General features: G+C 45.2%; 1 protein-coding gene and 1 long non-coding RNA gene across 5 annotated transcripts in view; both read right to left on the bottom strand.

Annotated features, from left to right (window-relative positions):
- Positions 1 to 5427, bottom strand: part of LOC122233589 — a 30743-nt gene extending 25316 nt beyond the window's left edge. Inside the window, exons 1-3 of the long non-coding RNA XR_006211221.1 lie at positions 5247 to 5427; positions 4904 to 4988; positions 3703 to 3780 (exon numbers count right to left, since the gene is read on the bottom strand). This is a non-coding gene — a long non-coding RNA (uncharacterized LOC122233589). The remainder of the gene's footprint in view (positions 1 to 3702; positions 3781 to 4903; positions 4989 to 5246) is intronic.
- A 145-nt stretch (positions 5428 to 5572) lies between these two features.
- The window catches only part of MAP2K4 (mitogen-activated protein kinase kinase 4), a 139153-nt gene continuing 119952 nt past the window's right edge, over positions 5573 to 24773 (bottom strand). For all 4 annotated transcript variants that reach the window (XM_042967893.1, XM_042967894.1, XM_042967896.1 and 1 more), the window contains 4 exons: positions 23648 to 23725; positions 21763 to 21911; positions 9997 to 10042; positions 5573 to 8279 (listed from right to left, as the gene is read on the bottom strand). In XM_042967893.1, coding sequence (XP_042823827.1) covers positions 8166 to 8279; positions 9997 to 10042; positions 21763 to 21911; positions 23648 to 23725 — 387 coding nt within the window. In that variant the 3' untranslated portion in view covers positions 5573 to 8165. The remainder of the gene's footprint in view (positions 8280 to 9996; positions 10043 to 21762; positions 21912 to 23647; positions 23726 to 24773) is intronic.

Genomic DNA, 24773 nt, shown 5'->3' with positions numbered 1-24773 from the left:
ACTAAAATGTATGGGACTCATCAGCGGTGGTTCTTAGAGGGAAGTGCATAGCCTAACATGCTTACATTAAAAAGAATAAAGTCTCAAAATTCTTGAGTCTGACATCCATGTGGAAAAGTGAGAGAAATAACATTATAAACCTAGAAGTACAAGGTAAGAGGTAACCAAAATAAGAGCAGAAACAAATAGCAAAGAAAGCCAAAAAGCGATTTTCAAAATAATTAACTCAGTGGGGCACCTGGTGGCTCAGTCGGTTAAGCGTCTGGCTTCAGCTCAGGTCATGATCTCGCGGTTTGTGAGTTTGAGCCCCGCATCGGGCTCTGTGCTGACGGCTCGGAGCCTGGAGCCTGCTAGGGATTCTGTGTCTCCCTCTCTCTCTGCCCCTCCCCTGCTCACGCTCTGTCTCTCTCTCTCAAAAATAAATAAACATTAAAAAAATTTTTTAAACAAAACAAAATAATTAACTCAGCAGACAAACCTCTGGAAAGACTTATCAAAAAAAAAAAAAAAAGACGAGAAGAGCATCATGAAGGCAAAGAGGGAGTCAATAAAGCAGAGGTTAAAAAGGGAAAGGACAGTGTTAGTAATCAGATGCCAACCAATGTAGCAATATAGATAACATAGGAAAATCAACTTCCAGGAAATGACACAAAAAAGAATTCTTCCAAGTATATAAATCATCCTCTAAAGAAACTGACACCGTGATTAAAAATCTTCTCACAAAGAAAACATCAAGCCAAGACAGGTTTACCGGCAAAGATCTGAAAAGCTTTCGAAGGAATAAAAATTGGGGCGATCTCTTCCAGACAAGAGAAAAGAAACTCCAATTCATTCTATAAGGCAAATGTAACCTGATATAAAAAAAAAAAAAGAAAAAGAAAAAATAAGTCTTACAAGAAAGGAAAATTATAGGATCATATCACTCAGGATTATGGATCTAAGAATCTTAAACTCCACCAAGCTGTGTTTATCCTAGTAACTAATGAATGGTTTACAGGATGGCTGAATATTAGGGAAACGTAAGCACAATCCCCACGTGAAAAGATTAATGAGGAGGATTGCTAAGCGTGTCTACTGCAACATCCTCTCAGAGACAGAAGCCATGGGTACTTTCTTAGTGATAGTACCTGCCTGCTTCTGTCTACACAGTGCCTAAACTTTGGATACTCACCATTGGCTGTGCGGTCAACTGAATCTATGTTGGCTTCTCTGTTTTTAGCAGAAATATGCCACAGATATATAAACCCAATTTTTCGCATGGCTCTGGGAAAACATCATCAAGGCAAGAGAGAATGAAACGCTATGTTCCACAAGTGTGAAAAAACTGGAATTGAAAGGCTTTTTTAACAGAAGAGTACAGACGCTGTAGGACAGGTACGAGGACTCTTCTCACTGGGCCATAAGGATGACTAGACTGACTTCAGATAACTCACAACCAAGGAAGGAAAGAGATAACCATAACTGAACATGATTAATGCTACACAGAGATATCACGAGAGAGAGAGAGAGAGAGAGAGAGAGAGAGAGAGAGAGAGAGAAGTGAAGCTCAGAGGACAGAATTGGGAAGGCTTCTGAGAGGGTGTATGATTTAATTCAGGTCTTTAATTCAGAGTAGGTAGGTGCTTTCAAAAGCAGGAAAAAAAAAAGAGTTCTGGACAGAAGGAACCAGCTTAGACAACAAGAAAGTACTGAAAAGCACAGGAGGTTTGGTGAACCATGAAAGTTTGTGAATGGCACAACAGATCTCTAAGGCAATCTGTCACCCAAGCCAGAAAACAACGTTCGTCCAGGCCCCCTCCCCTACCTCCTCCTTTACCGCACACATCTGATGAGGAGCCCATGGAGCTAATTCCACCCCCTACATTATCTCTTAAATCCTCTCCACCTCCAATTCCACTATTTTACCTTCCCCAACTTTTGCCTAGAATATTGTTTCTTAATTGGCCTTCAAACCTCCCCATTTCCAGCCTACATAGTCACTGAAATGATTTTCCAAAAGCACAGTCTGAGAGATGGAGACAGAAGCCAAAGCAGGCTCCAAGCTCTGAGCTGTCAGCACAGAGCCTGACGTGGGGCTGGAACTCATGAACCGTGAGATCACGACCTTGCCTAAAATCCCCTATGGTTCTCCAGCATGTAAGAGAAAAAGTTCATCCTTGGCATGTGCAATTTCATGTACGATTATGACCCTGCCCATCTTTTCACACTGGTGCCCTTCTCCTGACTTTTCCAGACTCCTCACTGGCTCTGAGATAGTGGGCAGATTACTAGTCACAGTGAGTCCGTTTCTTAATCTTTAACACGGAGATAATAGTTTCTACCCACGTGTTGAGGATTAAATAAAGCTATACATGGAAACACACATAAGCCCGGCCTTCATCCTGCATATCCCCAGGACTTATTAAAGAATTTTAAACAGAAGAATGACACAATTCAATCAGCACTTTACAAAGGCTGGGGCACCTGGGGGGCCTAGTCAGTTAAGCCTCCGACTTCGGCTCAGGTCATGATCTCGCAGTTCGTGAGTTCGAGCCATGTGTCGTGATCTGTGCTGACAGCTCAGAGCCCGGAGCCAGCTTCAGATTCTGTGTCTCCCTCTCTCTGCCCCTCCCCGGCTCTCGCTCTCTCTCAAATATAAATAAACATTTAAAAAAGAAAAGGAAAAAAAAAGAGAGGTGAAGGGCAGTCATGGGGATAGATTGAAGGGGAACAAGCCCAGAGGTGAGGAAGACCGACTAGGAGGCAGAAACCCACAGTGAGAAATGAATGTGTCACATTGTCAATCAGAGTAGAGAGAAACAAAAGAAACTGGAGAAAATTACGGGATCCAACCAAAAGCACCTGGCTCCTACCCAGAAGAAGAAGGTGAAGAGAAAGAGGTCCCCAGAAGACAAGTCTCACAGAAAGGCCTTGACATATTCAGGAACAGAAGCTGATTCTAGCCAGTGCTTATGCTTTCTCTGCCCTCGGTTGAAACAACTCTCCACGCTTTGGACTTGGGTTGACCTTACAGAAGCGGGCAGATGTGTTGGGACCCGGTCTTGCAAACAAAGAACTGAAGCTGCGAAATACCACCTGGGATCAAAAGCGAGCAGGAAGCGTGATGCTTCTAACCACACGCTGAAGGCATTTTTTCCAAAGAAATAAAAAATGTTCTCATCCATGGCTCCACGGACTGGAATCAATGTAGAGTTCATAAGATAGGAAGGAATCATGTGCATGTAACAAATCCTGGCTTAAAACATGTTTTTAGCCATCTTATGCACACACCTTCTTATCTGTTACGTTGTGGAATAGGAAACACATGGTTTCTCCAGAAGACTCTCAACAAAGCATCAAGAGACAGAGATGGTCTGCCTCTGCCCAGGCACTGCCTTACAAAAGCTACCAAGTTCTTGAAGACTGGTACCCGGCGTGTGGGACTATCTACCTCACAGACTTGCATTCGCATTGAATCTGTGCAGAAAAGCTAGGAAAAACCAGAAGTCCTGTTTTCCAGTGCTTCAGCAAATCAAAGGCTGATAGAAATCTGATTCCTTATACCTTATCCTTACTCAGTTGTGACTTCACACTATGCTCTACAGATTGATAATTTCAGATGGCAGAGTCACATTTTACATCTAAGAAGTAGAATACACTTTGGCAGATCCTCAGGAAAAGAACAAAACAAAAATAAAAACGCTAACGCAGACGTTGCGTTACCTTGTAATGATTTCAAGGTTTGAGACGAGAATTCTTGGATATTCGTTTATCGGAAAGATTTCCTGGATACTCGTTTATCTGAAAGAAATACATCAATTTAGTCCGTAGCAAATTCCCAGAAGGTACATGGAGGCTGGTGGTTCAGACTCACGGTATTCCTTACGCGCGCACTCTCACACCAGCTTTCCATCACATGCGCGTGTCTTAAGAGTGCACCCTAAGAAGTGAGTCGCTCGTGCTATTGGATTTTCCCTCGGTCGACTTCATGAGGTATTTTAAGGAGTTGACAAGTTCAAGATCAACAGTTCTTAGGTTCTCCATCCCTCACACCCCGAGTAATAGGTACAGATGCCATGCATGTGCCTGGTGCACCCAGCCCTGGTCGAGACCTGGAGACCGAAGTCACCTCTGGACCTCCGAGACAAGGCGGCCAGTGTTCCAGGACGCTTCCAAGCCCTTCTGGGTCCCGTTTCTATCCTCCCGCAGCTAAGACACATGGAGGGAACCAGTAAGCGAAAAGGCACTTTAATACTAACTAAAAGCCATCACAATTTCCTCTCCTGCCAAGTCCCCATTACCAGCGACTGCCACACGATGTCATCATGCTGATAGGGATATGAAGGCCTCTGTCCTGAATCCCGGGGGTGCTACACCTGACGCTGCCTTTGTATTGGCCACTAAGCCCCACTGGGCACCCCCCTCCAGAACCTCTGAGGTCAACTCATCCCCAAGACAAAGAAGCTGGCCTTGGTCAAGTTTATGAACAGAGTTACCCTAGCTGGAGTTCCCTCTCCCTCTCAACTCCGGCCTGCTTCTTGGGTGACAGTTTTTTGTTTTCTTAATTAAGGTAGCATTTCCTTAATTAAGGAACAGTACATGTCACAGACGTGGATTTGAGTCTCAGCTCCCCTCCCTGCTGCTACCGGAGCCACAAGTTTACTTCTCTCAGCCTTGTTTTTGCTTTCGTTTTCCTCTCTTCTATCTAAGACGAGACACTACAAACTGACTTTGGAAGGCTACAGTCAGGATCAAAGGAGATGAACACATACAGGAGAGGCAGGTTGCTCACAGTCTATTTCCCATGACATTGTCTTGCACGGCTAGGGTCTGGAAGCTCCGCGGGGTATCCTTTCCCCTGGCAGCAACGGCGTAGCTGGGGAGGCTATCTACGGCCATTGCCTGGAGAACGTCTGATACTCACCTACCACAGCTGGTTCCAGAACGATACCTCCTGCAGCTCAGATCAGGTTAGGAAACAGGCACAGGGGAAGAGTGAGGCGCTGAATCTGCATATGATCAATGAGTCAGGATTTGGCCAATAGCCGAGAGGTGCTAATGTAACAGATACATTCAGCGCTGGAGCTTTGAAGTTCTTCCCTCCCCCACTTTCCAGGCTCCCACGGCTTTCTGCTCAGCAACATCTATCCTCCCGCCCATAAACCTCTCAGGTCTGACCTCCACAGGCCTTTGGCCCACAAACCTCCTCCCCACCCTTCTCTCTAAAGTAGCGGTGACCGCAATCTGAGCTGGTATCCGGTGCTCACCCAGCAGCGACGGCACCAGTGTGAGGCAGGCTGGGTTCTTACGAGCTGTGTACCTCCACCGTGACACAGGTTGAAGAACGGTACCCTTTTCCTTTAGCATCGAGAAAGCCAGGGCAGGTGAGGGCAACCAACAAAGGAGCAAACTGGAAAAAGAGACTGCATCACACCCACTCAACAGGCGCTTCACGAATACCTCTGTGGTTTCAAGAAGAGTGAGCAGAGAGAGAGAGAGAGAGAGAGAGAGAGAGAGCAACCACAAGAAGGGAGGAGGGGAAAAAAAAAAAGGAGCCATAAACACTTCCAGAAGAAGGGAATTTGTCCCAATGTGAAATGCACAGATAATTTAATGGAATTTACTTGATTTTTCCCCTCTCAGGGTCTGACTTCAGAAAATCAAATTACAAAGTCATCATCACAGCCTAGATTTATTACAACTGACCTGCAGGCAAAGGGTAGAACTATTACATAAACACTTCGATTCCATGTATATATCTTAAATAGAGGAGGAATTCAAACAGGAATACAGGATAAAATATTCCAAAGCTCCAAGAAGCAATTATGTTACTGAGCTCCATTTTTACAGACAAATAAGGCAATATCCCTGCACATTAGCTTTTTGATAATTTTTATACATTTTTTTCTATGGTACAAGAGAAAAATAACCAGAGCTCACAATGTACAGTCCTTACACTATTTTCACAGTTTGTGAACACTATACACCCTTTTGTTTTAATAAAGATACATTGTAATAAACTCCTTGCCCTTAAGTTTATAGTTTATAATAATCTATGATTAATACACTAAAATTGCCTTTTTATGTGGTTGTCCACACAACAGAACGGTCAGATTAGCTCCTGGACAGTCAGAATTGCTTTGATCTCCATGTGTCTAATGGCAAAGTGACCCTACGCTGAGCCAGACGGGAAGTTGACAGCAGAGAAACAGATTCCTCTTGAGTCGCCGGGGGCAACGGAGGATGATGGCTTGGTGCGGTCGAAGGAAGACGTGCAACGACGCCTCCGTTCAGAACACTGGGAAGTCTAAGGTTTGGGGAGCCAGGGCGGGGGGAGAAAAACAAGGAGACTGGGCAGGCGGACCAAAGTGAGAAATCATTTCTGAATTCTGAAAATGGACAGGGACGTAACCTTAAACAGCACCGTCTCCCCTCTATCGTTCTATACCGTTTGCGACGGCCACCCTGGGAGGAGACACGTCGACACCTGCCACCGCCTGGTTCCTGGATGGCACTGTGTGCCTCTCGGCCCACGGCCGTTTCCTACCCAGTGTGCCTGAGCCACTCCCAAGGGCTGCTTAACTGTTACACGGAACCCAACGCTCGGTGCCGGGGAGGCCTGAGCGAAGCCTAGGGAAGACCCGGCTAAGGGGTAAGTGAGGCAGCATAGCAAAAGAGAGCAGATTCTAGGGGTGGTTTTGGGCTTTGGGGTTTTGTGGGTTTTTGGTTGTTGTTGTCTTTTTTTTTTTTTTTTTTTTTTTTTTTTTTTGTAGAATTCCAATTCCAAGAAACGACAGTGACCTGTGCCAGAGACTCTCATGGGTGACGAGCTTCTCTAAAGACTGCCATTACAGACCCTCATCTGGTCAAATGTGTCTCTAGAAGATGCTTCCTCATCACCTACCCCATCAGTGGGGCCCCACGCTCCTCAGCCTTTTACACGTTAGAGTGCAGGAGGGATTTGGGGCTAAATATCCCGGATGATTAAAAATGGTTTTGATATGGAGGGGTGGGGGGTAAAAGGCAAAATATTGGACTGAGCAAAAGTCAGTTAGCGGCAACAGACCACATGGGCAGGGGGAGGGATCCAGAAACCGAAGATGTGGGCCAGTGCGGGCAGACGACTGAGGTTTGGTCTCGTGCTGCCTATAAGCAATCTCTACGTCATCAGTCAAGGCACATCGCTTCTATAGCTACTTCTCCCTGTGAGTGAGTTATGATGGCTAAAGTATCAGGCTTGGGACCCAGGGGAAATACAGGGTGCTGTAAGTTGTTCCAGATCGGATGCTAGAATTGGAAACACCCGTAAACTTGGCCCTCAGCACGTTTTTCTTCTTTCAGTCCTGGTGGTTTGTGGCAGACGGAACATCAAGTTGGCAGGACACCGAACTTTGAGAAAGAAAATTCTTAGGGGCAGCACCTTCTGTGACAAGTGGCAGACTCCTGAGTCTTCCCGATGAAGAGAAGGACTAGTCAAGGAGAAAAGAACACGTTCTGTCCTGTCTCCGTATTTCAGGGTTCACCTCTTTGAACGCAACACGGTTTTTGGTAAAGAGAAACTCGTTCTAATTTAACGTGATATTTCAAACAGGAAATTTGGCTGAGCACATCGATCCCCGAACATCGACCGTGACGGTGAAGCAACAGAGTATCAAATCAGTAAATCTATTGCACTTGGTGAAGAGAGAAAATTAAAATTCCTCCTTTGTCTCCCAGCTCCAGAAGGCAATGCGTCTCGTTGGCTGTGCAAACCCTTCTCGCTCAAGCCCGAGTCTCTGTGTTCAGACGTCGTACATCCATCACCGTGCGCTCCCAGTTTCTGGAAGTCTGACAAAACACCATTCCAGTAGCTGCGTCTCCAGGTTTTGAGTCTAGAAATGAAGTTAAGATGTGATCTGATCACAGTCAATAAATTGATCGTACGGACTTCCACATGTCACGGACACGTCCGTCACAAAAGAGCAGGGTGAGGTCTCTCTGACCAGCACGAACACTGTGTGATCAATCGGGTATCACGGGGATGCATGTCTAGGTGACAGGAGCATACAGACAGGATGGAAACGAACACCAATCTCACTGCACGTGGTGTCTGGGCAAGCAATAAAAACACTGTGATACGGGATGAAAATTCTTTACGTCTTGCCTCCTCTCAGCCCTTTTTCCTAGAGTCTGACGCAGCAGCGAGATCAGTCGACGTACATGGGGGAGCTGGGAGTGGCTGGCATTTGATCCAGGATTTTACAAACGTAGCATGCGACCTCTACGGTACGTTCTTCATACATCAAAATAAAGGGATGTTTCTGCAAGAAAAAACAAAAGATGATCAGAGTTCGTAGGGCAGCCCACACTGAGCTTTTCCCAATTTCGATACAGCACGGGACGGAAGGCTCCCACCACATAATGGCTGTGAAATACGGTCACACTCGTTCCGAGAGACGGGTTAGTGGGTGTGGGCGAGCCCGATCTGGAAGAGCCATCCTGGCAGTGAGGTCAGGAGGCTTCTCTGCACACCGGGGAGGATTTGCTAGGCAGACAGCAGGAGAGCTGTTCCTCAGCCCCAAACACAGCTGGAGACCCTGCCACCGTCTGAGAGCCAGGAAGAGTCACATGAGTATGGGTTGCCATTCCCCGTGGGACACACGCATAAGCTTCAACCTCCCATATCCCCCATGTGCAGAAGGATCTTAGAGAAGAGGCTGTCTCAGTGCTCCAGACCCTGCTCTGAAAGAGGCTCGACAGAATCCCATCCTGTGAACTTCTGCCCCCGTCCCCTCCGAAGCCACCAGCCCCGTATCTGCGTCACAAGCCCACCCCTTCACACGTCATCTCTACCAGTGTTTTTCTTTCACGGCTTCTCTAAGTACGTGGGCTGGATATCTTCGGAGCCCCTGCTGGCACCGACCAGAAGTTTGACCTAACACCCTGGACAGCTAGGCAAGGGGGTCTTTGCTTCAGCTATCACCACATTATTGATTAGGTCACAGCATTTTGTTCACTGCCAGGACCGGAGCCATTCCAGCGCTGCTTAAAACAACCAAGTCCCAGGGATGGGTGAGCTTTTGAAGAAATGGGAATTTGCTGGATGATGTAAATTTGCATTGAGAGAGTTTGATACAGAATAATTTTGAATAATTTTGTAGGGGCAGCTTGGTGGCTCGGTCGGTTAAGCGTCCGACTTCAGCTCAGGTCATGAGCTCATGGTTTGTGGGTTCGAGCCCCGCATTGGGCTCTGTGCTGACAGCTGAGTCTGGAGCCTGCTTCGGATTCTGTGTCTCCCTCTCTCTGCCCCTCCCCTGCTCACGTTCTGTCTCTGTCTCAAAAATAAATAAAACATTAAAAAAATTTTTTTTAATTACTTAAAAAAAAATAATAACTTTGTTATACACACACACAGGCCAGGCAGTGGAAGGTGGCTCCTGAAATGAATGTTAAAATTCTGGGGGGTAATTTTTATGACATGTCAAGGCCAAAATTTTCCATGAGAATCTAGCCAAAAATTAGGAGGAAAATGTAACTTCAAATTTTCTCTTTCCAAATACTGGTTTCAAACATTATTAAAAAAAAAAAACAAAACACTCAATGGTGGGTGGGGGGTGGCGGTGGGGGTACCTGGGTAGTGGAATTGGTTACGCATCCGACTCCTGATTTTGGCTCAGGTCATGATCTGGCATTTGTGAGTTCGAGCCCGGCGTCAGGCTCCATGCTGACAATGGGGAGCCTGCTTAGGATTCTCACTCTCTCTCTCTGTCTCTCTGTCTCTCTCTCTCTCTCTCCCTCTCTCTCCCTCTGTCTGCCCCTCCCCTGCTTATACTCTCTCTCAAAAATAAACATTAGAAAAAATAAAATTATTAAAAACATAATAATAAAATACTCAATTAGGTCAGGCTATTTGTTGAGAACACAGGAGACCATTACTTGCTTAGAGAATGAGCATGCTAAGAGCATTTGGGCAAGGAAATAACTAAAATTCCCAAGGTTTCATACAAATAACTAAAATTCCCAAGGTCTCATACTTACCAGAAGTTCTTTATACTTTGGCCTTTTGGATTCATCCTTCGTAAGGCTAAAATAACAGAAAAATACCATTATTAAAACGGAAACACAGTTACCCAAGGGCTTTTCTTTTCACAAGTGAAGTATCACAAAAAATCAGTTTTTTTCCTTCAGATACAAAAGGAACAAAGAGAACAACCTGCCAGATGTACGTACACACACACACACACACACACACACACACACACACACTGAAACAATTTATAATCTAAGGATTTGTCCTCAGGATATTCAGTGTAGAAGCATTAGTGGAAAACAAGAAACAAGTCAACTACTGATTACAGATTACAGCACAGCTGCGAATACTACGAATAAATGTACGAATGTGTGTATAAAATCGTGTGTATGCACGTGTTTTCTAAATACATACACGAGTATTTATACTGACACCACCTAAGAGAAACCAGAAGTCTGGGAAGTAAACTATATATAAATTTTACCAATTTATCCTTAGATTTTTTTTTTTTTTTAATTTTTGCGCTCTGTATTTCAATCCTGTGTCCTTTGGTCCAAACGTGGAGAGCACCACCGCATTACTAAGGACTATATTGATACAATAAAACACTCTGCCCTGATATTTTTGCCTTGAATCCTACCTTGTCTAATTAATGTGGCCAGAAGTATTTTCATGTTGTTAATATTTACCATATTGGTCTGGGACGATGTATCTTAATCACCCCTCTCCTCCAATCTCAATTAAATTCTTTTTTTTTTTTAACTCGCAAAAGTTAATTAACGCTGACAACATAGTTCATCTGTTTCTTTTTTCTAATTAATTGATTTTTATTTATTTTGAGAAAGAGACAGAGAACAAGGGAGGGGCTAGAGAGGGAATCCCAAGCAGGCTCCGCACCATCAGCATGGAGGCTGACGTGGGCTTTGAACCCATGAACCGTGAGATCATAACCTGAGCTGAAACTAAGAGTCAGGCCTTTAACCGACTGAGCCCCCTCACCTGTTTCCAAACTCAGTGCTGTTTTCTATATTCCATACCTTCTGGGCGGGATGTGGTGCTGTGCTATGGCGACTACACCTACACCGAGTTCCAGTATGAAGGGATTCTCCTGGCAGACAACCCTCAGTGGCCAGCCTCTTCAGGATGACCTTGGCTGAAGAGACCCACCTTAGCCTCCCTGGGGCAGCCTGAGCTCATGACTGCTGCACAGAGGGGCAGGGAAATCAAGACCCTCATGCACGTGAGGCCAACCCTGGAGGGTCATCCCAGTGGTACGCCTTGCCTGTGGAGGTCTTTGTTAAGATCGCACTGCAGGCCAACCTCCCTCTGCTCCTCTAGCTTTTGATGGCAAGGTCACTGCCATCTCATCCGCTTCCCACACACTGATCTCTGCCTCAAAAGCCTGGCTTCTGGGACTCCTGGGTGGTCTCAGTTGGTTAAGCATCTGACCTCGGCTCAGGTCACGATCTCACAGTTCGTGGGTTTGAGCCCCACATCAGGCTCTGGAGGACAGTGCAGAGAACTGCTTGGGATTCTCTCTCTCTGTCTCTCTCTACTCCTCCCCAAGTCACGCTTTTTCTCACTTTCAAAATAAATAAACTTAAAAAAAAAAAAAGAGAGAGAGAGAAAAGCCTGCCTTCCAGGGAACCAACCTGCAACACCCTTCTCCTGGGTTCACTCTCCTTCTGGGCCAAGTATATCTTCTCAAGCAATCTATGAATGGTAAACTCTTAACTCTTTCCATTCCTGGAAAAATCTGTATTTCCTCCTTATTTTGAATTATAATGGAGTGCCGACGTATAAAGCTTTAGGACAAGGCTAACAATTCTTTTTCCTCCGTGGAAAGAAGGAGCTATGGCTCGTTTCCTGGCAATTACTGTGGCTCATCGCAAGTTCGCTGTCAGTCTAATTGATTACACCTTCCCAGACAGTCTACATTCCTGCTAACTTCTACATTACTGTTCTCCACTCGTCCTTCAGGGCATTTAGACACACACTGAGATACCTTTGTGTATCCCACACGGCACAGAGACTCTGACTCCAAGCTGAGAACATCAACTCTCAAATGCTTCGCCACATGATCTCCAATACTGCTTCTCCAACTTCCAGAATTATGTTCTGTCATGTTCGCTACATCTATCTTACCAGTTCCCCTTCTGTTCCCCCTGGTGCTCAACCACTCTTTCACGCAGTTGAATCTGTGTCGTGTTGGGAAATCCCTGTGGCCTATCTGCCAACTTCCCCAACTCTATCCCCAGTTGTTTCCGGCCTAGATTACATCAACTCTGCGGTCTTTTGTATCGACGGCTAAGTTTTTTTCATTTCTGAATCTCTGCATCAGTTTTCATAGCCAACTGTTTATCATTTCTGTTTCACTTCTTTCTCAGCTTTCTAAAATATTTTTTAAGGCTTATTTATTTTTGAGAGAGAGAGAGAGAGAGTGAGAGAGAGGCAGAGCGCAAGCAGGGGAGGGGCAGAGAGAGAGGGAGACACAGAATCCGAAGTGGGCTCCAGGCTCCAAGCCGTCAGCACAGAGCCCGACGCGGGGCTCGAACTCAGGAACTGCAAGATCATGACCTGAGCCAAAGTCAGACGCTTAACTGACTGAGCCCCTCAGGAGCCCCACTTCTTTCTCAGTTTTCATCGAACTTACACCCTCATTTCCTTGGACAGCCTAAATATACTTGTTTTATTTTGAACTGTATTTTGGACTAGTCCATAAGCTCAGCTTGATTTAAAGTAAATTCATGTTTTGTTTTATTAGTTGATTTTTTTTTTTTTAGCATCAGACTCCATGTATTTTGGAATTCTGGCTTGCACGGTGCGCACGCTTATGCATGCATTTGTTTCGCAAATCTCAGAGTGCCTAGCCGGTACTACAAACCGAAGCAGGAGCTAGAGCTAGATAGAGCCATTTCACCACTACTGCTCCTTTTTGGGTCCACCGCTACAGAACAAGGTCCCCTAACGGCTCTTCGAAGTTCCAGCCCCCTGCTGATATTAGGATTATTATAGATCCAGTCCTCTGGTTACACGAACAGTATCTATGCCCTTGCCATTCTGTGTCCCTGCAGCACACGGTGGCCCAGGCAGTGACTGACATGGGCATGTTTTCACTCCCCAGATCCTGATTTCTAGGCAGAGCCCAATTCCTGTGGATCCCTGTCCAGAAAAGAGCACTTGTCAACCTCTGATCGTGCAGGAAGTGATGTCCTGGGCAGAGCAAGGCCAAGGCTTCAGACCTCCAGAGCATTTCCATCACATCGGTCATCCACACAGATGTTTACTTCGTAAAGCTGCCACAATCTTAGGTTTTTGATTTTTCCATGTCAACTACTGTAGCAAAAAGCTGCACCAACGTATAAACTCATGATGCCATCTGAGTAGAAATGTTTAACCAAATTCTTACTAACACTGACGATCTTCTGTTTCAGAATTACTACTGCCATTAGTTTGGTCCCACTTATCACGTGAAACCCAGCTAGTTAAACCCCGCGCATCCAATAAGGTTTAGTCACTTGTCAAATTAACGTCAATGAAATAAAATTTTAAAATTTATCTCCTTGGCCACACTTGGAGTGCTATGGCCACCACAGTAGACAGGGCAGGTTACAAAACTTTCCCATCATTTCAAAAGTTCTGCTGACAGCTTCAGACCCACTTTTCAGTTTACTCATCTCTCTTCAATCACACCTAATCTGTTTATTCCAGCCACTGAATTTTTAATGTATGCTTTTTATCTCTGGACGTTCCCTTTTGTTCTTCATAGATTCGTGTTCCTTGCTTTTATTTCCGAGCTTCTTCATTTTTCTTTAAATGTATGAAAAGACTTTTTCTAATTGTCCTAATATCTGAAGTCGTGGGATCTATCCCTGCTATCAGTTGTTTCTACTAATTCTCGTTCCTTGTGCTTGGGAGTGAGTGTTGGAATTTCTTCTGAACTCACACTGCATTCGACTTTTTCCTGGGGAATTCTGGGGCCCTGGCTTGAAGGATCTGGTCTTGCTTCTGCCGAACAACCAGTCTTTCTGATCAGTAGCCTCTTGGAATCCTTACCTCCGATAATTTATTGAAGTCACTTTTTCTTCACCTGAAGTACAGTTGACACACACTGTTACGTTAGTTTCAGGCGTAGGACACAGTGATTCAACAAGTCTGTGCGTCAGGCTGTGCTCCCGCTGGTCACCATGCGACGCCATTGCAACGTCACTGACCACGTTCCCCACGCTGTGCCTTTTATCCTCATGACTTACTCATCGCACAACTGGAAGCCTGGCCCTCCTTCCCCCCTCCACCCCTTTCACTCCTCCCCTACCCTCCTCCCCTCTGGCGACCATCAATTCTCAGTTTTCCCAGTTCTGTTTCTGCTGTTTGTTTATTCATTTGTTTAGTTTTTTTGGATCCCACGCATAAGTGAAATCATGGCATCTTTCTCTGATTCCTTTCGTTTAGCATAATATCCTCTAGCTCCATCCATGTGGTAACAAATGACAAGATTTTCTTTTTTTATGGCTGAGTAATATTTCATTACACTCAGGCATGCGCACACCCACCCTACCCCACATCTTTATCTGTTCAACCATGGATGGACACAGGCTGCTTCCGTATCTTGGCTATTATAAAAAAATGCTGCAGTAAACACAGTGGTGCATACATTATTTCTGAATTCGTGTTTTCATTTTCTTTGGCTAAATACCCAGTAATAGAACCACTGGATTGTACAATGTTTCTACTTTTAATTTTTTGAAGACCATCTATACTGTTTTCCACAATGGCTGCACCAATTTGCATTCCCACCAACACGTGAGGGTTCCGTTCTCTCCACCCCCTTGCCAACACTTGATATTTCTAGTCTTTTTAATTCTAGCCATTCTGACAGGTATGAGGTGATACCTCATCGTGGTTTTGATTTGCATTTCCCTGACAGTGAGTGACACTGGACTTCTTTTCATGTGTCTGTTAGCCATCTGGATGTCTTCTTTGGAAACATGTCTATGCAGGTCCTCTGCCCATTTTTTAATGGTATTATTTACAGTTTTTTGGTGTTGAGTTGTACGAGTTCTTTACATATTTTGGATATTAACGCCTTACTGGAGATCTTACCTCCCGTAATTTCTGATTCCACGTAGTTTTAGAACTCTGTGGACTCCATGGCGTTGTTCTAATGCTGCTACATTTTAAAAGATACCAGGAAACGTTTAACCAGTATTTTAGTAGTTTTGGTGCAATTACTGTCCTGGATCGAATGTACCCTAATAATCTAAAGTGGTCTCATCCATCATAACACTCGTCAGGTACTGCTCTATGTCTTTCTACACTGGTGTGAACATTAATGTGTGCCTGTGTTTTCAACAAAAGCTTGTCAAGTTTTCTCTCTGAATGCAAAAAACAACAACAAAATCTTACAACATCCCTAGATGGCTTTTTTTTCCCTACCCTTCCGAGTTAATTTGGTCTGGTACTTTAATTGAAGGACTCAAGGTTTTCTTCAAGTAAAGATAATTTTTATTTTAATTCTCTCTCTACTATAATCAGTTAAGTGGGGTCTCCTGGATTTTGTTCTCCAGGACTCCTATCGTGTGTCTCCTGTTCGTCTTTCTTACCCCTCTTGCCTGCAGGATTCACTCAAGGGTGTTTCCTGCTCTATAGATTCGGTCAACCGTGCAATACCCAATATGCTGTTTACCACCATTTCCTCCTCTTCAATTGAGAAACTGTGTTTGTTCATTGAAAAACGTGTCCTGAATTCAAATTCGTCCATTCTGACCAGTTTTCATCCCTGACTTCTTCACTGGCAAATTTTACAAGGGAGTGTTGGCTCCAATTTTGCAGGCTGATACGACGCTCATCTTCATTTGTGTTTCTTCACGTCCCCAGGGCATCAGTGTTCGTGGAATGTGACGAGCTGACCCCAGTCACAGCCCTGGGTGACTGGGAGAAAGAGTAGAGGGCCATCTCTGGAGCACTGTCACCTTGCCAAGGGATGCATTTCCTGGGTTGTTAGAACAGCTTCTGCTGTGCTCCCAGACTCTGACCAACACAAGTGTCCTCAGTAGGAGTTACTTCAGCAGAGCCTGAGCCAAGGAGAAGGCAGGGGTGAACACTGCCGAAGAGTCCCGGCCATGCCTAGGATCCAGTAGAGAATGCTCCCTCGAGACGTTTTTCGGATCAAGATAAGCTTCCTAATTGCCTGTCCCTCAAGCTGCCTCTTTTTCCGGGTCCTGCTGTGCCCAGCTGAGCAATTCCTGTGCAGATCTCCTACCGTCCCCGTGGCGCTCTCCCTCTGTGCATGCAAACTCTGCCATCAGTTGGCCCATCCCTGAAGTCAGTCTCATCTGTGCTATTTCACAAGAACTCCTTGAGGACAGTGCAAGTAAAGGCTGGGCTTCCCTTTTAAAAATTCCATTAATGACTTAAGGGGCACCTGGGTGGCTCTGCCAGTTAAGCATCTGACTCTTGGTTTCGGGTCAGGTCATGATCTCATGGTTCATGGGATCGAGCCGCGCACTGGGCTCCGTGCTGACAGTGCTGAGCCTGCTTGGGATTCTGGGTCTCCCTCTCTCTCTGCCCCTCCCCCACTTGTGCACACTTTCTCTTTCTCTCAAAATAAATAAACTTTAAAAAATCCATTAATGATTTAAATAGGAAGTTAAAGCAGGGAGAATTTAAACTGTGAGCTGGCGTCATCATTTTGGTCCCTAAGTGCTTCTTCTTATTCCTTAAGCGAACTTTTTTTTTACATTTATTTATTTTATTTTTTAATTTATTTTTTTATGTTTATTCATTTTTGAAAGAGAGAGACAGAGCACGAGCGGGGGAGGGGCAGAGAGAGAGGGAGACACAGAATCCGAAGCGGCTCCAGGCTCCAAGCTGTCAGCACAGAGCCCGACGCGGGGCTCGAACTCACGGACCGCGAGATCATGACCTGAGCCAAAGTCAGATGCTCAACCAACTGAGCCACCCAGGTGCCCCTATTTTATTTTTTAGAGAGAGAGAGAGAGACAGAGTGTGAACAGGGGAGGGGCAGAGAGAGAGGGAGACACAGAATCCGAAGCAGGCTCCAGGCTCCAGGCTCCAAGCTGTCAGCACAGAGCCTGACGCGGGGCTCGAACTCACGGACCGTGAGGTCATGACCTGAGCTGAAGTCGGACGCTCAATGGACTGAGCCACCCAGACGCCCCCCCTTAAGCGAACTTTTGATTGAAGCATACATTCAGAAAAACACACACGCCCTAAGCATGGAACAAAAATAAAGAGTATCAATATTCTGATTCTATTACCTTTTATTCATTCTTGTCTGCTTTGTGAGATTCCACGTCAATGAAACCATACACGCTGTCTTACGTATTGCTTCTTTCACTCAGCGCTGTTTGAGGTTTACCCGTGGCTGAGTGTAGCAACAGTGCAACCTCCGATGCTGTGCCACTGTACCAACAATGCTAGAACTTACTGCCCACTATCCTGGGGATAAATGCTGTTCTTTTCCCTGCATTCATTCATGCATTCATTCATTCATTTATTTATTTATTTTTGAGGGAGAAGAGAAGGGGCAGAGAGAGAGGGAGACAGAGAATCCCAGGCAGGCTATGCGCTGTCAGTGCAGAGCCTGATGCGGGGCTGGAACTCACGGACCCTGAGATCACAGCCTGGGCCGAAATCAAGAGTTGGCCACTTTACCAAGTGAGCCGCCTGGGTGCTCCTTTCTGACTGGAGATTATTAGGAATACGCCGTTGTGAACATTCTTCCACACGTCCTTTAGCGTGCTTCTGTCTCTGCTTTCGCTGGGCATCCACTTGGGACAGAATTGCTGGAGCATAGAGTAGGCACCAGCTGTATTCCACCGGCTGCATGAGATACTGCCAATCTCCCAATGACACTGCACCACGTACAGTCTTACAGCTACTGCACAGGACTTCCAGGGGCTTCCAGACCCTCCTGTACCGTCAGCCTTTTAAACTGTAGTCAATTCTGGTGACAGTAATGGTATTTCATCATAGGATTTCATTTGAGTTCCCCTGATGTCCCATCATACCCGAGGAACACCCTTTCATATGCTGACAGAGCACCTGAATATCATCTTTTTAAGCACCTTTTCAAGTATCTGGCCAGTTTCGGTTGTCATTTTCATAGTGTAAGCGTTCTATACTCATAGGTACTCTCTACGTATTCTGATTGAAAGTCCCGTATCGAGTGTCTGTACGGCAAGGAGACCGCACGGGAGGGCATTTCATCCAGTGGTGTCTCCTCATCAAAAGATGTTCTCAGTTTTAATGAAATTGAATTTTATCAATCTCTTCTTTTACGCTTAGCAGCTTTCTGTGTGCTCTTGGGAGAAATCTTAATCTACCCAAAGACCGAGAGACTATGTTCCCACATCTCCTATGTGCTTTTAACCCACACAACTGAAGAAACTCAGTTTGGCAGAAAAACAGCTCTAGGGGAGTACTGAGAAATGTGGCCAGGGCCATAAACCAGGTCCAGGTCATAATGGGTTTTGAGGGGCCCCTGGGTGGCTCAGTCAGTTAAGCGTCCAACTCTTGATCTTGGCTCAGATCATGATCTCACGGTTCGTGAGTATGGGCCCCTCATCAGGCTCTGTGCTGACAGCTCGAACCCTACTTGGAATTCTCTCTTTCCCTCCCCCTCTCTCTTCCCCTCCCCAACTCATGCTCTCGCTTGCCCTCTTTCTCTCTCTCTCTCTCTCTCTCTCTCTCTCTCTCTCTCTCTCCTTCCCTCAAAATAAATAAACAACAACAACAAAAAGTTTTTTTTAAATAATAATGTGTTTTGAAAGCCATGTTAATTTAGTCTTTATTTTAAGGGCCAGGGTAAGCCTCTAGACCAGTACTCTCTAATCTTTTATTCATTACTGCCCTACCTTCCTGTGAAATTTCAATTCCGCCAATCTGCAGACATTCTGTAGCAGCCCTTTGGAGGGGTGCAGACCATTACGCTATCCAAGAGGTTTTCCTCTCCAGAATAAATTTCTGCCCCCTTAGGGGTGATAGCACGCTGTTAAAAATGCATGCTCTAGGCAGTTTTAAACAAAAAGTAACATGATCAGATGTACAGCAATAAAAATACAACTCTGACAAAAAGGAGAATGGTTTGGCACAAAACGGCACCGGATTACGAGGAAACCAATCAGAAACCTGAATGATCCAGGTTAGCGAGGACAGAAAATGCCCAGGAACAGTGGAAGGAAGGATGCACAAATGCAGAGAGCTGATAGGAGCAGGTCATAAAAACAGGTGTACTTCAACTATGGCCCCTGATGATCTGGAATGAGATGGAACCATGGACCTACTCAGGGAAAACAATGGGACACTGATGTCTATAACCATTATCTACAGGGGAGAACTGGCAACGAGAGACACAGAAATTTAAAAAAATATACAAGTACTACACATAGATGCAACAAAACCAGTCAAGAGATCAAGGGACTAGGCGCCTGGGTGGCTCTATCAGTTGAGCGTCTGACTCTTGATTTCAGCTCAGGTCATGATCCCAGGGTCGTAGGATCAAGCTCCACATCAAACTCTGAGCTGATAGGGTGGAGCCTGCTTGGGATTCGCTCTCTCTCCCTCTCTCTCTCTCTCTCTCTCTCTCTCTCTCTCTCTCTGCCCTTCCCCTGCACACACACACACTTTCGCTCTCAAAATAAATAAATAAATACTTAAAAAAAGACCAGACCAGGGGCTCCTGAGTGGCTCTGTCGGTTGAGTGTCCGACTTCGGCTCAAGTCATGATCTCACAGTTTGTGAGTTTGAGCCCCACGTCAGGCTCTGTGCTGACAGCTCGGAGCCTGGAGCCTGCTTCGTATTCTGTCTCCCTCTCTCTGCCCCTCCCTCTCTCTCTCTCTCTCTCTCTCTCTCAAAAATGCATAAACATTAAAAATTTTTAAAAATAAAGGGGGCGCCTGGGTGGCTCAGTTGGTTAAGCGTCCGACTTCGGCTCAGGTCATGATCTCACAGTCCGTGGGTTCGAGCCCCGCATCGGGCTCTGTGCTGACAGCTCAGAGCCTGGAGCCTGTTTCAGATTCTGTGTCTCCCTCTCTCTCTGCCCCTCCCCTGTTCATGCTCTGTCTCTCTCTGTCTCAAAGATAAACATTAAAAAAAATTAAAATTTAAAAAATAATTTAAAAAATAAAACAAAGAGATCAAGGGATTAAACAACTCTTAATTATTTTAGAAATTATGCTCTTTGACTCACACAGATTACTTTAACCAAATTACTTCATTAAAATGGAATATATAAAATTATCACATGCAATTATATAAACTGTATAGGTGTTTGCAAACTGGTAAAAATGGAAGAAGCAGGGGCACCCGGGTGGTTCATCTGGTTAAGCATCTGACTCTTGATTTCAGCTCAGGTCATGATCTCACAGGTTCGTGGGATCGAGCCCCATGTTGGGCTCTGTGCTAACCGTGCAGAGCCTGCTTGGGATTCTCTCTCTTTCTCTGTCTCTCCCCTCTCCCCCACTTGCACAAACTCACTCTCTCTCTCTCGCAAAATAAATATATAAGCTTAAAAAAATAAAAAAGGAAAAAGCAGCCAATTTGAGTCATGCTAATGGTCCTCTTCCACCTAGAAAACCCTGAGGTATCCGTCACCCCCTGGGAAGCCATTGCAAAAGGAGAATTCATTATAAAAGATGAAAGGGACTTAAAAACTAGAGTCTAACAAATATTTTCTAATTATTCAAAAAGAGGGCAATGCTGGACCATGAAATGTAAGTCTTACAGGGCCTAGAAAGAGGAGGGAGATAGAGTTCTTGGCAAGAAAAAAATGCGCAGAAAAAGGAAAGCATTTTCAAGAATGCTTTTTGCCCAGAAACACATTAATTTTAAATCATGTTGGATAAACAGAATAATTATCAAAAATATTCAAATGATAACAAAACAGGTATCATTTAAAACACAGACTGAAACAGGGGCCCCTGGGTAGCTCAGTCAGTTAAGCACCCGACTTCAGCTCAGGTCATGATCTCACAGTTCGTGAGTTCGAGCCCCGTGTTGGGTTCTGTGCTGACACCTCAGAGCCTGGAGCCCGCTTCAAATTCTGAGTCTCCCTCTCTCTCTGCCCCTAGCCCTTCACGTTCTGTCTCTCTCTGTCTCTCTCCCTCTCAAAAATAAATAAAACATTAAAATACAGACTGAAACAGTACAAAGCACGACTGTGTTCCTGCCGTATCTGCACGTCCTTATTTTTACGTTCTATGCACACGCAGGTGTGCACATGCACACACACCTGTTAAAAGGTGGACAAACAACACCAGGTGTCGGGTTCACACCTTCCCCGGAAGCGGCTTTCAGAGAGCCTGGATTCAGCCGACCCACCAAGCTTTGGGTGGTCTCTCCCAATGTCACAGGCTGTGACTATGTCACAGGCTGTGTCAGAGCAGAGGGCCAGCCCTGAAATGCCAGTCTGACCTGGTAGGTTCTTGACTTCGTAAAAGCTTCCCCGCAATTCTAGCACAACTGCACTGTTAGAGCCGCATCTGAATAAGATGATCAGTCTCGCAGAGGCTGGATTTCTTGTACCGGGTACTAGAAATCAGTATCCAACTAGCAGAACACAAGAGCGATGCTCTCCGGGCCCGCTGGAAGCTTCCGTGTGGCCAAAGTGGCCCAGAGTTCCGGCACAGAGGCAGAGCGACAGGAAGAAGGCCACCCCCTCTAGGGCATGGAGGCCCAGTGCTGCGGGGAGCCAGGAACACTGGCTGTTCTCACCACGTTGTTTGTTGTGCATTTGGACATCACGTACTCACCACAAGTTGACAAAGTTGATGAAACTGGGGGAGAACTCCCTTTCCTCCGAGTTACTCAGCTGTGGAGGGTCTCCTTTCACGACTTGTGTTAGTTGATCGAATACACTATTCCACTTTGGGTAAGGAAATCGGCCTGTGGCTAACTCGTACTAAAGAGAACACAGAGGGAAAAGCAAGATATACAAGATATATAATTTTCCCAATTAGTAAGGCTAAGTGGAAGGGGTGTTTAGAAATCAAGGTAATACAGAGAATTCCGTATCAACTGAGTTCAAGGACTGGGACTAAAGGAAACCCCAAACTTAAGCCCGGACCATGTCCCCACCACATAAGAGCTGGGATAGCCCTCAATTCTGATTCCTTTGTGTGAAGGATCCTGGAAGGTTGGTTTTAGAACTTTCTTGGTACAAAGTCTGCACAGTCGATAGTTATCTGAATGGAAGGCCACGTCCAGAACAGTGGTCATATTCATTTTTAAGGGAAGAGGTTCAATCAACAACAGCCCAACCTGAGCTCAAAGGAAGCAATGTGCGATTCTGTTCTCCAGCCATCCTGTGGTTACTACAGTTTTGACCACAGCCAGATATTACCACAACAGAAGAAATCAAGTCTGGATCAAAACCCCAATGGCGGGGTGCTCAGGACAGCATCTCTAAACCATGCCAAACCAGATCCGAAGGATCTTAAGGACGTTATGTCCCAATTGGTCAAAGGTCAATTCTCCCCTTTCTCTTGCTCTGTTCTGAGGATAATGAAAACCCAGAAATTGTGCTTTTTCCGAAAAAATAGGTCTAAGTCTGCAGCATGGCCTAAATGAGCCCCGTTTTAGGTATGCTGGTAGGTGACTGCTATGTGAGGGTGTGACCCCAAGCTCATGAGAGAAGAAGGCACCTGAGAGGCAGCACTGAGGACAGCGTCTCAGAGCTTCTTCAGCTGAGGGCCGTGGGACCTCATTACAAAGGGGAGGAAATGAACGGGAAAGTTTGGGGCTGCCTACCAAACAGGACACAGCTCCATCTAGTGATGGGAAATTCACAGCCCATGTAGAAGAAGCTGTCCAAGGTCAGAAAAACACCACCAAGCCGTGATAAAGCAGCAAGCACAAGAAAACAAATCTAAGATTTCAAAACAACATTTGGTAACAAAGATAAGTGATGAGCAAATACAGATAACTTTTAAGATAGAAGGAAAATTTCAGTACAGGTACAGGTGAGAAAGAAGAATTTGCTTAATTGTGCTTAGCTGCAAGTTAAGTAGCTTTCTTACTATTCTTTCTCAGTGTTTGAAGGTAGAACTTTCATTAGGTTTGTTACCTCGGTTGTTCTGGTTCCACAAGAACTGAATTACGTGTAGCTCATTCACGTGTGACTTTTCTGTTCGGTGAGTAGAAGATTCCAAGTAGAAACTCTGCTCGTCCGTGTAAACACATACACCTAATACACATGCTGTACAGAGTACATGCTATTCCCGCTGGAGGTGGCAGGAGACAGGTGCTTTCACCGCTGCGCTGACCGTGGGGGCACCACCCTCCCCCGTTCCTGTTCCTAGTGCGGTTGCCGACACCTCGTATATGTGGCCAAGGGACCCAGCGCGACACCAAAGAGCCCAAGGCACTTCCTAAACCTTGAGGGAAACTGTCAACTCTGGTTTGATTTTTAAAGTCAAACACATACTTTTTTTCAACAACTAGAAGATATAGTCCCTGTGATTATGACCATGGAGGAAAAAAACAGGTAAATAAAGTCAAAGACTAGGAGAGAGAGAGAGAGAGAGAGAGAGAGAGAGAGAGAGAGAGAGACACGGAGAGGGAGAAAGGCAGTTCTTATGAGGGGTGGAAGAGTGATAACATTTTCTTTCGATGCTAAGTCTACCATGACGAACGTACCAATGTGATCCCCAAACTCCAGACATCAGAGCGGACATCGTATCCTTGTCGAGATGCACTTGGGTCTATTCTTTCAGGCTGGAACACAAAGAGAAGTCACAGTCATTAATCATGCAAACCCTCAAGGTTCAGGGTGGAAGCAACCGCTGGTAGGTGGCTGAAATGCCAGCATACTTCTAGAAGAATCCACATGTGGGGTCAGACTTGGAGCAACAGGAAGCCATCATTGTATTGAAAACAAGCAAGAACAATCCACAAAACCCAACCTAATGGCCACCTCCATAAAGGGAAAACAAAGTGACTCTTCTCATTTCCCCCCCGCAACGACTCCAAAGCATGTGCAAACCGGAAGCTAAGAACAAAGAAAAAAGGAAGAAAACTGGAGAAGTGAAAAAAAAAAAATAATAATTATGGGGTCAGATTAGTAAGCAAGTAGTGGTAAACAGAAGAAGAAAAAAAAAAAAAGACTAGATCTTCTCTGTTTCAGGGAATGAAGCCACTCCACAATATATCTGAAATACAAGAGCAAATATAAACTCAATAAATTCGTTATAATTATTCTACCCACTCTTCATCATAAAGCTAAATTTAACACTATGCAGAGCTTTAAAGATACCTATTAGTCATTTTTAACCAAATGAAGGCACTGGCAAAATATATTATCCTATCATGCAAACAGCGGAAATCATCTTTAGTAATTCCCATGAAGGGAGTATTCTTTACATGTCCTTGAAATAAGGGACCATTAGTTCCATACGTGTCAGGGATGGAGAAGAGAACCAGTAGCACAGAGCTGATAGTCCCTAGGTAAGACTTAGAGTGAGTACTATTGAAAGAAACGTCCAGAAGTCTGATAGTTGACTGTTATAATCTCTGCCCGTCAGCAACAACTAGTTTGCAGATCTATTTTACATATTTTTGCTTTGAACAGGAGTACTGAGGCTGTATAAATACTCACTGGAGGCTACTTAGTTTTTAGTTGCGGACATGTGTATTTACCTGAGAAGATACACATTACATAAAAATCCCGGACCGCCAACCAAGAGAGGCACATACTGTGCCCAAAAGAGCCAGGGCACACACTTTTCTCAGGCTGACGTGGAGCATTTACTGACATAAACTATGT

The sequence above is a fragment of the Panthera tigris genome, chromosome E1 (assembly GCF_018350195.1).
Source record: "Panthera tigris isolate Pti1 chromosome E1, P.tigris_Pti1_mat1.1, whole genome shotgun sequence".
Lineage (NCBI taxonomy): Eukaryota > Metazoa > Chordata > Mammalia > Carnivora > Felidae > Panthera > Panthera tigris.
This window is presented reverse-complemented; position numbering and strand designations above follow the sequence as displayed.